The sequence below is a fragment of the Petaurus breviceps genome, unplaced genomic scaffold (genome assembly GCF_028583685.1).
Source record: "Petaurus breviceps papuanus isolate PSGF00001 unplaced genomic scaffold, PetGlider_PUasm1.0 101, whole genome shotgun sequence".
Classification (NCBI taxonomy): Eukaryota; Metazoa; Chordata; class Mammalia; order Diprotodontia; family Petauridae; genus Petaurus; species Petaurus breviceps.
In genome coordinates this window covers 6,943,803-6,957,780 of record NW_027185575.1, presented here as the reverse complement: position 1 = coordinate 6,957,780, position 13,978 = coordinate 6,943,803, and the positions used below count along the sequence as shown (strand labels likewise).

Below are 13,978 nucleotides of genomic sequence, written 5' to 3'. Positions count from 1 at the left end.
TTCTGGGTCTTTTACAAACAGCAAATGTCAACATCAGATCTCCTTTACCTGCGACTGAAGATGAGCCCTGGATGGTAACAGCCGTTTGGTACGTTTGTAGATTGTAAGCTATGTGCCACAGAACTTTGTCCACAGTGTCAATCAAACCCACCCCGATAGAAGGATTCTGGGGAAAAAGAAAAGGGGAGATTGGTGAACAATAGTGACATTTAAAAATCACATTTGATGAAGAAACATTATGCTGAGGAGAAAGTGGACTTAATTGTAGGGAACATTCCACTGATATCAGCTGGGATTCTCCTTACCAGCAGGAAAGGAAAACATGCCAGCCTTGACTTAGGAGAGCCAAGTTCCGATCTTGCCTTGGAAGCTTGTGATCATAGACAAATAGTTTAACCTTTCAGAACTTTGCTTTTATCATCCTTAAAACCAACCTCTTGGGCTTAAGGGCTAGGCATATCTTTTGTCCTTATTGAGTTGATTAAGCCTTATCTACTCTCCATGACCTCAGTTTGGTATTTTCTTGGCAAAGTTACTGGGGTGGTTTGCCATTTCCTTCTCCAGAGCATTTTGCAGAGAAATTAAGGCAAACAGGGTTAAGTGACCTTTCCAGGGTCACACAGTTACTAAGTGTCTGAGCCTGGATCTGAACTCTGGAAAATGAGTCCTCCTGATTCCAAGTCCAGTGCTCTACCCATTATACCACCTAGCTGCCCATGCATACCTATAAAGAGTTATGTAAATGTGACTTTACTATTCAATAAACATTTCATAAGGACTCATTATGGGCTACAAACTAGGCTAAATGATGGAAATTAAAAGCTAAATAAACAAATAAATTAAAAACCCAGTCCATGCCCTCAGGAAGCTTGTTTTCTTTATTGTTTAAAGAGCCCAACCAGGTAGGAAAAGAAACCATTTTCATTCATTCATGAATCACTAGGAATATAACTTTGCTGATAATATTCCATATTTCAAAATTTCTAAGTTTATTTACAAAGAAAAAAGAAGGCATGCACACACACAGGCTCACACACACACACACACACACACACATGCACACACATTTCTCTTATGGCTTTTTAAATTTCCAACAGAACTTTAGAATCAAAAAGGACTTTGGAGGTCACTGACTTATAGCTCAGAGGCTCACAAATTTAGACCTGGAAGGAACCTTAAGTGTAACATTCAGTTCAATCCTTTCATTTTACAAATGGAGAAACTAAGAAACAAAGAGGGTAAGTGACTTGCCCAGAGTTACACAGCTTTAGTGTCTGAAATGGGGAAACTGAGGCACAGAGAGATTGAATTATTTGTCCAGTTACATAGCTAGCAAGTGACAGAACTGGGCTTAGAATCCCAAGTCTCTGATCCCAGATCTGGTGATGCTTTCACTGACCACATGGTGGTATTTCTTTCTTGAAGAAGCCTACATTACCTTCGAACCCTTATCATTCTCCTAAAATTAACTTCCCAGGATGGTAATTTCATATCGTGGGGCCCCTCATAACCTTCTGAGAAAGTACCTCTTTTGTTCATTGTCAAACAGAAAAAAAAACACAACAATACAGAGGATCTGTCTCTTTTCTCAGACTGACCTTCGACCCCAAAGAACCAGAGCTCCTAAGGTGGCATTTCATGGGATTATAAGACTGAGAACTGGGAATCTCAGAGGCACCTTGGGCAGAGGGTCAGGGGAACACTGGTTTAGAGCTAAAAGGGACCTTTGAGGCCCTCCTTTCATTTTATAGTAGGTCGTCAGTCAACAAGGATTTATTAAGCTCTCTCCATGTTCCAGGCACTGTGCTAAGAACTGCAGACATGGAGAAAAGAAAAAGAGGTTAAGGGCAGAAAGAACAGATAAGGAAACTGATGCCTTGAGAGGTGTCCAGAGTCATACAGTATTAAGGAACAGAATCAGGATTTGAACCCATGTTCTCTGCCTCCAAACCCAGGACTCTTTCCATCATACCAGAGGAAGAGATTGAGGTGGGGGGCGGGAGGTTTGTGGGGAGAGTAGAGAAACAACCACAGTTACCCAAAAAGTAGGAGACAAGGTCAGTATATGAACCCGAGAATCTTTACTTCAAATCCAATGCTGGTTATAGCGATATAACCAAACAATCAATGACATTCATAAAGTGCCTACTTTCAGAAGCAATTTTAGCATCCAGAGTAGCAACAGACCCTGGACAAACAGCATGAAAGTATGCCCAAATCAACTTTATAATTCATGATTTGACAATAATACAAGACATAATACAGACAAATTCAGTTGAACAATGTGTGGGATCCGTTATTATAACTGTTATAATTTTGATCCTCTGAATGTTGATGCCCTAGGGACAATGTCCCATTGCCCCACCCCAGTTTTGCCTTTGCATCCAACACTAATCTTTCTCCTCCTGCCTCAATTAGAACTCTATCATCTATTGGCTGCCAAACTCCTCTAGAGTTCTCCCACAATTCGATTTCCCCTGACACTCTAACAAGCTGGAAATAGAAGAGAGAGCTCAATTTTAGAAACCTTCTTCTAGGCCCATTGCCTGATTTCCAATAGGCTCAGCATATAATGGTGTAATGTCTGGCATGCATTCCTGTTAGGTGATGACTGATTCATCCATTCTGTTCAATGCATACAGAGTAGGAGAAAGGAACATCTGAGCCAGGATGTTTCATGATTATTTATATTCTGCAGTAGAACATTTGTGATAAGTTCATTTAAAATTATATATAAAACACTACTTTTCAAGTCCTCCTTTTGGCAAGCCTTTAAATGTCTCTCCCATCAGAAAGAAACAGGGAAACATTCACTCTCCCATGCTCCCAATACACTGGGACAACTCTTTCATGAATTCCATTTGCCTGGGTTCTGAGCAAGAAATGTCTTTTCCACCCTTGTCTAATTTGGTTTCTCTAATTTACACAAGACATCCTCCCTCAATGGCATACCATCTGTCCTCTGATTTCTTTAGTTCTTCCTCTCCTTGCCAATATAAACCACAATGAGTTTTCTATGCTTCTGTTTTCCAAAAAAAAAAATTTAATTCATTTTCTGTATAAAAGACAAGTAACTACAAAGCAAACGATGAATTATTGGTTTCATTCCAGATTACCTCTGATCCTTGTTGGGCTACAGATTGATGTGTTTACATGGTAATCATCAGAGGAAGAGCAGAGTAGCTGGCTGACCAAAGGCTGGCCTCAGAGCCAGAACACCTGGGTTCAAGTCTTGCCACTGATATATACCAGCTGTATGACCATAGCAAGTGCCCTAAGGGACATTGTAGTCCAAGGGACATTCTCCTTTGGTGGCCTCCTTTAGCAATCTAATGAAACCTACGGAACCCCTTCTCCAAATATTTTTAAATGCATAGGAGTGTAAAGGAAATCAATTAGATTGAAATACAACTACAAAATGTTTTTTTAAAAAAAAGGTCTCAGACCCCAGGTTAAGAACTCCTGCTTTAAAACCATAAGTTACAAAAGAGTCATTGATCTGCTGGTAGTGGAAGGAATTTACATACAGGAAGATTCTCACAATGATGAAATCACAGGTCAGAACCAAGAAAGAAAATTAGGGAGTAGCACGGTCAAGGTCTCTACCGAAGCCTCATTGTGATGTGGAGGTAACCCTAGGTTCTCAAATATTATACCATAAGTGACCAGTCTCTAGTAGATCCTTCAAGGTTTTTGTTGCTGTTTGGCCATTTCAGTTCTTTGACTCTCCATGACCCCATTTTGAGGTTTTCTGGCCAAAGAAACTAGAGTGGTTTACCATTTCATTTTCCAGCTCATTTTACAGATTGTGATTAAGTGACAGGCCCAGGGTCACAGAACTAATGAGTATCTGAGGTTGGATTTGAACTCAGGATTATGAGTCTTCCTGATGCCAGGCCTGGTGCTCTGTGCACTATGGTGCCCCCTAGGGCTAGGTCCCTCCAAAGCCAGGCTTTGAGTGGGTTTCCAGTGATGGACCCCATGTATTGTCATCAGCCTAGATCTATGATAGCCCAGGATTAATATTGGTTTAGCGAGGATTCATATTGGTTTGGTCCCCAGTCAATGATTTCTTTTCTGACCCAACACTTGCTCTGAGGTGGTGTGGCCTAGTTAGAAAGAGCCAGCCTCAAAGCACTGGGTTCAAGGCCCAACTCTGACTCCTATGATCTGTGTAACTCTGGGCTAGCTGCTTATTTCACAGTTTTAGACAATTCCCTAAGACTATAATTTGCAGAACATGTGCCAACCTACATTAGCAGAAGGAGTTTCCTCACTAGGAGTTAATTCCTTGTGCCAATGCAAACACAAATCTGGTAAAAAAAAAATAAAAAGAAAGGAAAGGAAGAAAAGGAGAAAAGGAAGGGGAGGAGAGGGAGAGAGAAGGGGAGGAGAGGCAGAGGAAGGAGGAAAGGAGGAAGGGAAGAGAGGAAGAGGGGATAGAAAGGGAGGAGAAGGGAGGGGAGATAGAGGGAGAAAGAGGAGAGGATGAATGGCAGGAGAAGGGGAAGAGAAGGGAAGAAAGGGGAGAGGGACAGGGAGGGGAAGAAAGCTCAGGAAAACTCAATAACTCATGAAGGTGATATTCTAATCTATGGCAAGAATTCTTAACCTATTCTGAGTTTATTCAGTCCAAATGAACTGAGTTCCTTCCCTGTTCATAAGGCCCTGGAAGAGGAACTATTTTTTTCAAATATGGCAGGTCTATGTGTGACATTTCTAGGGAGATAAATGGAAGCCAAGATAAGTTTTGGAGACCAAGGTGACTTTTAATCTTACCTCATGTTTGTCTGTCCAACTTGGGAAGTGAAGCACCTCTCCCACAGTTTCTAAAAAGGCCTAAAGAGGAAAAAATAATTCTGCTTAAACTCTAAGTAGGCAACATTAGGCAATATCAATCCATCAATCAGCAAGTATTTAATACTAAGTGCCTACTGTGAGATGAGCACTGGGCATATACTAAGCATGAAACAATCCCTCCTTGCAAGCTTATAGTCTACTGGCAAAGACAAGTACAAATAAAATGTGTAAAGCATAAATATAGTTATAAATACAGATAAATATGTGGTTAAAAAAAGTATTGTTGGAAGGAGGACCTGGGGACATCAGAAAAAGCTTCATAAAGATGGTACTGGAGCTGTACCTTAAAGGAAAAGAGGGTCTGTGAGGCAGTGGGGAAGAGGGAGTGAGTGCATTCCAGTCTGGCATGAACAAAAGGAAGGCCAGTTTGACTGGATTGCAAAGTTTGAGAGGGAGAGGAATGTCCAATGAGGCTTGAAAGATAGATCAGGGGCAGGTTGTGTAATGCTACCTAAAATCAAATGGGATTAGATGCATTTTTTTTCAGAAGTATGCATCAAGTTGGGTGTGTGTATTTGGAAGAGGGTGACTGAGATGCTGAAGGTCCTGAAGCTGACACCCTACAAGGATCATTGGAAAGACCTGGGATATTTAGTAACAGAATCACAAAATTTGAGGATTTGCAAGATACTCATTGTCCATATAGTCCAACTCATCCATGAAGACATAGCCAAGGAAGGGTCATCCAGTCTCTGTTTGAAGACCTCCAAGAAGAAGAAACCCAGCATCCCTCAAGACAAGCCATTGCAGTTCTGGACAGCTGTTTCTCTTAGGAAATTTTCCCTGACACTGACCCTAAACTGTCCTTGTAACTTCTACCCATTACTCCTGATTCTGTCCTGTGGGGCCAAACAGACCAAGGCTAACCCTTCCTCCAAAGGACAGTTCTTCAAATGCTTGACAATAGTTGTCATGATATCTCTGAATTTTCTTCTCCAGACTAAACATGCCCATTGCTTTCAACCCATAATCATATGACATTAACTCAAGGCCCTTCACAATCCTGAGTGCCATCCTCTAGACACTTTCCAGGAAATTAATGTCTGAGGAAGGAGAGACATGATTGCTGCCACACAGTATTGGAAGGACTGTGGCTTGGAAGTGGAATTAATCATGTTCTGCCTGTCCCAAGAGGACACAACCAGGAGCAAAGATGGGAAAGCATCCCAGAGGCAGAATTCAAATAGGTAAAAGGGGAAAACCTTCTAACCACAAGACCTGTGAAACAGTATCCTCGTTAGGTGGTGAGTTCCTTATCACTGGCAAAGTAAGCAAAGACTAGAAGACCACATGTTCCGGCTGTTAAAAAGGACACTCCTGCTTAGCTCTGGGCTGGACCAGATTGAACTCTCAGAATTCTTTTTGCTTTAAAGTTCTATCATTTCAGTACTGAAGCAATTCTGGACAGTTTTGTGTCAGGTCAATCAGAGATATCTGTATTATGAAGGTTCACTGAGAGATCAGTAGGTTACTTATATGTTTAACTTTAAGGTTTCTATGAATTTTGCTTTCAAATTTTAAGGAATTCTCATTCCCAGAGCTTAAAATATCCCCAAATCTCTCTTTAAAGAGGAAACCACCCTCAAAGCCAGCCAAGAGACAGTTTTTCTGCTGACCATATGACAAATACAACCATGTAACTTTCCTTTGCTTAAGAATTTTCAATGACTCTTGAAATAAAATAAAAACTTTTCAGTTTGTATTTTAAAGTCCTTCATAATCTGCCTTCAACTCCTCTTTCTAGACTCCTCTATCTCACACTGCTTCTCATTCTCTAATTTCCAACCCAATAAACCTAGTTCCTGTGCCCTGGGTCATCTCTCACCCACATACCTTTTGAACAAGCTGTCTCCCATTCCTTCCTTCACTCCCAAGCCTAGAATGCTCTCCCTCCTCACCTCTGACTCTAAAAATCCCTAGTTTCTTTCAAGACTCAGCTCATGTCATCACCTACATGATGCTTTCCCTGATGCTTCCCCCTCAATTGTAGTATTCCATTTTTCAGTCAAAATTTTATAAATATATATTATATATGTGTCTATATATAACCCCCTCTATAGAGAGGGGGAATTAATTTATATTGGTCTTTGTGTCTCCATTGCCTAACACAATGCCTGACACAAAGTAGTCATTTAATCAATCCTTGTTGTATTCAATTCAATTCAATTGGATTGGGTTGGGTTGGGTTAGGTTGGACTGGATTGGATAGGATTGGGATAAACTCATGAAACGAGTGAGGGGGTGTGATTTGGAGCACACTGAACTGCTTAGCAGTTTGGGCTGAGACACATGGAGGGAGAAGGGATGGAAGGTGCTTTCCCCTGCATATTTTTTTCAGGGAATTAACCTGAGGGAATTTCCCAGTCTGGAATCATGGAAATACCACCAGACTGAGGGTCAGGGCAACTGGGTTCCAGTCCCACATATTTTATACCTTGCCTTTGCCTTCTCTAGGATTATCTTTACCTCTACAAAACAAGTTTTGACTATACAATCTCTAAGGTTGTTTTCAGCTCTAATACAATCTAAAGCAAGCAGGTGGGGTTGGGGGACAGTCCCAGAAATTCTAGAGGCTGGCAGAGTTCTTCTTGGGCATAATTCAGGGAATAGATAAGCATCACTGGCTCTTTATCAGCAGGTAGGTTGTTTGAGTTGCTGCCATTTGTTTCTTGTTTTCTTTGTTCATTTTTTTTTTTATTTTCCCCGTTTTATCCCCAACAGTGTATTGGCAAGAGTAGTGGCATCTCAGCCGAATGTTCCCCGTTATGCACAGCTTATGAAATTGATGGTTTTAATTTGCAGCAATTAAATATCGAGCTGCTGCCGCTACAGTATTAGGTGTGAGACAGATTCTTCTCATTAGCAATAAATAAATAACACAACAGGCACTGTTTGGGAGTGGGGGTGGGGGGGGATGTTTTTCTCTGCTATCACTCAAAGTTGTCTGTCATTGTTCTACCCGGTTCTTTCCAGTATCATAATTTGGCTGGAATGATTTTTTGTGATGCTTCTCAGGAAATCTAGGCTGCTTCTTAGAAGATACACCAGGGAATAAAGCAGCATCAGCCAATCAGCAAATATTTATTAAACAACCACTTTGCATAAGGTTTGGGGGGGGGTTCCCCCACTAAGTCTGAGGATTCTGCATTGAAAGAATTCAACAAGCCTGAACTAAGCACCTACTGTGGGCCAGGAACTGTCCTTGGTACTGGAAATACCAATTTTTTTTTTTTAATGGAACCCTTTCTACCTTTGGTTCAGATACGGGGACTGTGCTATAATTAGCTATAATCTATACCTATATATATATATATATATATATATATATATATATATATATAAAACAAATCTACATCTATATTCATATCTATTATACAGAATAACTGTCTATATCTAGCCAATCTCAGACTTCAAACCATGTTCTCCCTTGACCATTTTTTCTTACTTGGATAGGTACTCCTCCCCACTCCTCACTCTCACCCACACCTCATATAATAATTAAAGTAAGACCACAATTGCTTCTGAAAAGACCCAGTCAGTAACCCCATCTAAAGAACCTCTAATCCTCCCTGTGAGACAAGAGTTCTTAACTGGTTTTACATCATAGGACCCCTTTGACAATCTGATTAAGTCTATGAACCCCTTCTTGAAATCAAGGTTTTATTTTTTTTTTGCTTTTTTTTGGAGAGCAATTTGGGGTTAAGTGACTTGCCCAAGGTCACATGGCTAGTTTTTGTGTTAAGTGTCTGAAGGTGGATTTGAACTAAGGTCCTCCTGACACCAGGGCCTGTGCTCTATTCACTGTACCACCTAGTCACCCGAAATCAAGGTTTTAAACGCATATGATGCAAAGAATGACAAAAGAAACCAATTAGATTGAAATCCAGTGACCAAAATATTTTTCACAAATAAGATCATGGAGTCCAGGTTAAGAAACCCTGTAGTCTGACAAGGAGTTCCCTGTATTTATTAGCTTCAGAATAGCTTCATAGAAATTGAAATCAGGAAACCTAGATTTCTAAAATATAAAATAAAAACCTTTTCTGGCTAATTCCACTATATGTTTTCCCCCAATTAGAATATAAGCTCCTTGAAATCAAGGACTGTATTTGCTTTTATATAGGTATCCCTAGCATTTGGTATAAAAAGAGTTCAATGAATATCCTTTCATCCATTCAAAGACAAATAATGAGGCTCTAGTCCATAAAGGACACCCCCTCTCTCTACCAACCTTCTAAAATGAAAAAAATATATATAACTTTAAGCAGGAGACTTGCCCTGTAATGAGCCCTTTTAAAGCCAAACGAATTGGGGACATTGATGGGCAAATGGTGCATGGAAATAGATGGAAATGGGTCTGACAAGAGGCTTAGAGATCCTCTGTGTTCTTCCCCAAAGCAGACTTCAGAAATCTCTGCTGCTTTCCTCTCAGTGGAGGCTGCCTTGGTAATGAATCTTCCCAGCATGGCTCCCATTTGATGGAGTGCTCAGCAGCCATCAGACTTGGTTTCCCCAGTAGCAAACACAGAGTTAGAACAGTTCAAAGTTTTTGAATCTTCTAATGGTTTGGGGTTAGGAAGAAGGGGATGTCATTGATTCAGACAACAAAGAAAACACCTTTAAAAACATTCTCTTTTCCAATGTTCCTTCCATTGTTCCTGATCTTCTTAGCCCTTCACTGCTTGTCCTATACACAACATAAGAAGTTTGTACCTCTGATTCCAGAGTCTTCTAAACATTTCCAGGTGTTAGGATCATATATTTAAAATTGTAAAGGAGAGAGAGCTTTCCCCAAAAAAGAGGTTACCTTCCATCTACTCTCCAAGAATCCTGGACATGGTTACTTATTTACATGTTGTCTTAGAAGGTAAGCTTCTCAAGGGCAAGAACTGTTCAGTACTTGGTACTCAGAAGGTGCTTAATAAATTTTCACTGATTAATTACTCTAGTCTAAACCCCTCATTTTACAGGTATGGAAACTGAAACCCAGAAAGGTAGTGACTTCAAAAGAATATATACTCCTTATGTATCTATTTCATTTTTGCCTTTGTCCCAGCATATAGCAGGTACTTATTAAATGTTTATGTATTGATGGATTGCCCAGTCACAGGGGGAGTAAGGGACAGAGCTGGGATTTGAACTCAGGTCCCCTGACACCAGAGAAACTGCTTTTTCAATAGTATTACTTCTTTGCCAAGCTCCTAATGTGAATACTCCACTTTGCCCATTCCCCTGGCATCCTCATTTAATTGGTGAATAATTAATGCTTGGCAAAGACATAATTTTGAAAAAGTATAACTACAAAGCCAAAGCATGCTTCTGAGAAGGACTGCTATCAAGAGAGTTTAGTATATACTATTAGTGTTTAATGTACAAATCTCCCAAGCATTGGGTATCTGGGGATGGAGAAAATTAGCCGTTCTTCTCCCTCTCCATTTGTCACATATTATTCAATTCATTGGTCTTGACACATTTTTGGGTGGAGTGAAAGAAGGAAAAAATAAAACAAACATTTATCAAGCCCTTACTGTGTACCAGGCACTGTGCTAAGTACTGTACAAATATTACCTCATTTAATCCTCTCACAACAATCTAGGAAGTTGGTGCTATTATGATTCCCATTCTTTAAGAGTTGATGAATCTAAGTAGACAGGGGTTAAGTGACTTGCCCAGGGTCACATGGGTAGAAAATATCTGAGGCTGGTTTTGAACTCAGGTCTTCCTGACTCCAAGCCCATTGTTCTATGAACTATATTGCCTAGATTGGGGGTGGTGAGGAGAAGGAAACAGAGAGAGAGAGGAGAGGAGAAGCCAGACCTAGGATTTCATTAGTGAAGCCAATTTCTCATAAGGAAATTCCTTCTATAAATGTATATGGGCAACTATTCTGTAACTTGTATTCTTAGAGAGTTATCTGGGTGCACCTAAAGATGGCCCAGGATTTTACAGTCAGTTTACGTCAAAGTCAAGATTTGAATCCAGATCTTCCTGACTACAAGACCAGCTCTATCTACAATACAAAAATGCCTTAGTCATGCTAACATGTTCATATGCTATATGGACAATTGGAGAAATGCCTCTTTCACCACCAAGCAAGCAGCAAAGCCTGTTCACATTCCCAGAATTGTTTCTGAGAGCACTTTAATCAGAGTTCCAAATTAGGCTGCCTCCTCGATGAAGTTTTTCCTGGTCCCCTTCCCCATGGTGTTAAAACTTTCTCCTTGAAATGTCTTTCTGTCTATTTCAAGAGCATCAAAGTATCCCAGAGCACAGAATACTGGGCTTAGAGTCAAGAAGACCTAAGTTCAAATCCACCCTCAGATACTTTCTAGCTCTGTGACCTTGGCTAAGTCACTTAAACTTTATTTGCCTCAGTTTCTTACTCTGTAAAATGGGGATGATAAGAGCACTGCCCTCCCAGAGTTGTAGTGAAGATCAAATGAGATAATAAATTAGAGGTTAGCACAGTGTCTGGTGGAGAGTAGATGACAAATAAATGTTAGTTGCTGTCATCATCATCATCATTATATGGGTATATGTGTTTTCTTTCCAGTAAAAAAGTTAACTCCTTGCCAGTAAGGGTTGTTTCATTAATGTCTTTGTATCCTGAGCACCTTGGCATACAGTAGGCACTTAATAAGTGCATGCAGAAGTTTGGTCCCAAAGATGAAATATGAAAGGGCTTCTCCCTACCCCTTCTTCCCCATAATTGCAGACTTTTTTTGATGACTAGGTTAATTTTGATTAACTGGGAATTTTTTCACTTTTTTTTTAAATAAAGTTTGGCTCTTTTGGAGTGGGAGGGACATATTTGGGAAATGAAGGTTATTCAAAGAAAATAGCAATATACACACACCCATATTCAACAATTCAAGCATATGTGTGTGTATGTATGTATATACATTTGTTGAGCCTATATACCCTAAATCTTTCTGAGCAAGAAGCTGACAGGGTAGTCACCATAGCCCAGCTGAATAGACTCAAGATGTGATAGGGGCTTGCTCTAGGTCTGAGGCTTTTAAAGGGCATTAATTAGGAGCCCTCCATTTCTCAACTGGATCTTCTTTTTGAATTTTGTAATTTTGCCCAGCTCCTGAAAATGGAGAAAAGTGAGAATGGACTAAATACAGGAGCTCAGATGGGATTTAGGTGACCTTGAAAATCTTCTACTTCAAAGATCAATAATTTCTTTAATGTGGCTGTTCACTCCACTGAGGCAGGTCAAAGACCCCATAGAGTTTAGGAGATGACCCTCAAGAGTGGCCAAAACCCCTCATCTTCCTCTAGACCAGTGGTGCCAAACTCAGGTTTTCCTTACTCCAAAACCAACATTCTTATCTACCGTACCATCTGACTAGCTAAGTTGGATCCAGGCTGATTTTCACACAATAGATATGACCAGTCAGCAGCTCAAGTTCAAAACCTTTCTATTTTGGCAGCTGGTGTAGCTGCTGGTGTAGCCTCCAAGAACCCAGAGTCTCATCAACAACCCACTGAGATTCTCAGAATCACAGTGAGCCTCAGGGGCCATTTTGAAAAAAAAACTGTGCCTAATTAATAATCACCATATTTGCAACATTCCTGAGAAGGGAGTGGTCAACCAGTCTCTTGCTGGAAGACCTCCAATGAGGAGGGACTATATCCCAAAACAACTGTATCCACTCTAATTGTCATAAAGTTTTGCTTTGCTGTGTTTACAGAGAAGAAAACATAGGCTAAGTGACATAAGTCTAACTCTGCTTCTTCTCAAGCACCAACCAACTTGGTCCTAGCTCCACCCTCTCAGGTCAAACAAATCTAATGGACCAGAACAGGACTGTGGGTGGAGATTTAGAACCCTATTTGGTACAAAGCCCACTCTGCTGGAGTTATAATGTGCTCTCACTACAATGTGCACACATCTCTTATATCTGCAAAAATCCCAAAGTCACACATAGTTTATTTTCAAAGATAGTTCCAATATGGTGGGCCCCCATGTGAGAAGCTTTACCTCAGTGAAATTGAAGGCAGTATCCTTTGACAGAGACTCATTGGGTAAGCTGATCGACATGTTCTGAAGGTAGCTCAGCATGATCCCTTCATGCTCAGAATTGCTTCTTTGCTCATTCAGGTTGGTTATAATGGGACAATAGACATCAGTGGAGACCTAGAAAAAAGTAAGACAAGATATTATGAGTCCCTCCCTCTAAAAATTCTATCCATAGCCTTCTATGGAAAGTAGACCCATCCAGTTTTGAGACTTTCCCTTCTTAACCCATAAAAAATCAAGGGTGAGTTTGTCCCCTGCATCACCTCGTATCTGAATGCAGAAGCAACTGAGAAAATGGAGAGCCCCCTGCCCCTCCATCACCTCCCCCTCCAGTCCTAGATCAAAGGTGCTATGAATACTCTTTTCTCTTCGTTCCTCCCTTCACCCACCAAGAGCAGAACACAAGCCTATGGCTTCTAAAGTCCATTAGGACCTTCAAGTATCTTGAGAAGCAGCCTCAGTAAGAGACTTTTTTAGCAAGAAGTTACGGGAATCAGAATGAAAATCAAATGTTCTAAGAAACCCTCCAGACATTCTCTTACCTTCATGTTGGTTGCAGCAGTAGGAGGTGTGGTAGAAAGAAATACTTGCTTTCCTAGAGGGAAAAAATCAGTTTTCATTAAATGAAAAGAAAAGGGATAGTCCTTGTTTGTTCATTTTTCCCCCTAAAAGAAGTTCTTTCCTTTACCAAAAGTTTCTACAGTCACCTAAAACCATCTAAGCACGACACTACAGAAAGAGTTCTGAAATCCCTGCATTCAAATCCAGCCTCAGACACTTACTACCTGCATGACTCCGGGTGAGTCACTTAACTGCTCTCTGTTTTTTTCATATTTAACACAAGGATAATAATAGCCACTCTCTCCCAGGGTTGTTGTGAGGATAAAAAGAGATAATATTTGTGAAGAGTTTTATAAAACTTAAAGTTGGTTGGGGTTGGAGTAGATCTGAGGGCCCTCTTGGTAATCATATTCTGTCTCTAATATATATCCCCAGAGTAGGAGACTTCCTGGAAAGAGGTAGGGCCAATAAAACATTTTTATTAATGGAATTTTCTTAGTTTCCCCCAAGACACAAATTGTATCAGAT

General features: G+C 40.4%; 1 protein-coding gene across 2 annotated transcripts in view; it reads right to left on the bottom strand.

Moving 5' to 3' along the window:
* The window catches only part of LOC138158698 (adhesion G-protein coupled receptor D1-like), a 476,877-nt gene that overhangs the window by 420,513 nt on the left and 42,386 nt on the right, over window positions 1–13,978 (bottom strand). For both annotated transcript variants that reach the window (XM_069084871.1, XM_069084953.1), the window contains 4 exons: window positions 13,432–13,484; window positions 12,851–13,006; window positions 4,780–4,839; window positions 49–166 (listed from right to left, as the gene is read on the bottom strand). In XM_069084871.1, coding sequence (XP_068940972.1) covers window positions 49–166; window positions 4,780–4,839; window positions 12,851–13,006; window positions 13,432–13,484 — 387 coding nt within the window. The remainder of the gene's footprint in view (window positions 1–48; window positions 167–4,779; window positions 4,840–12,850; window positions 13,007–13,431; window positions 13,485–13,978) is intronic.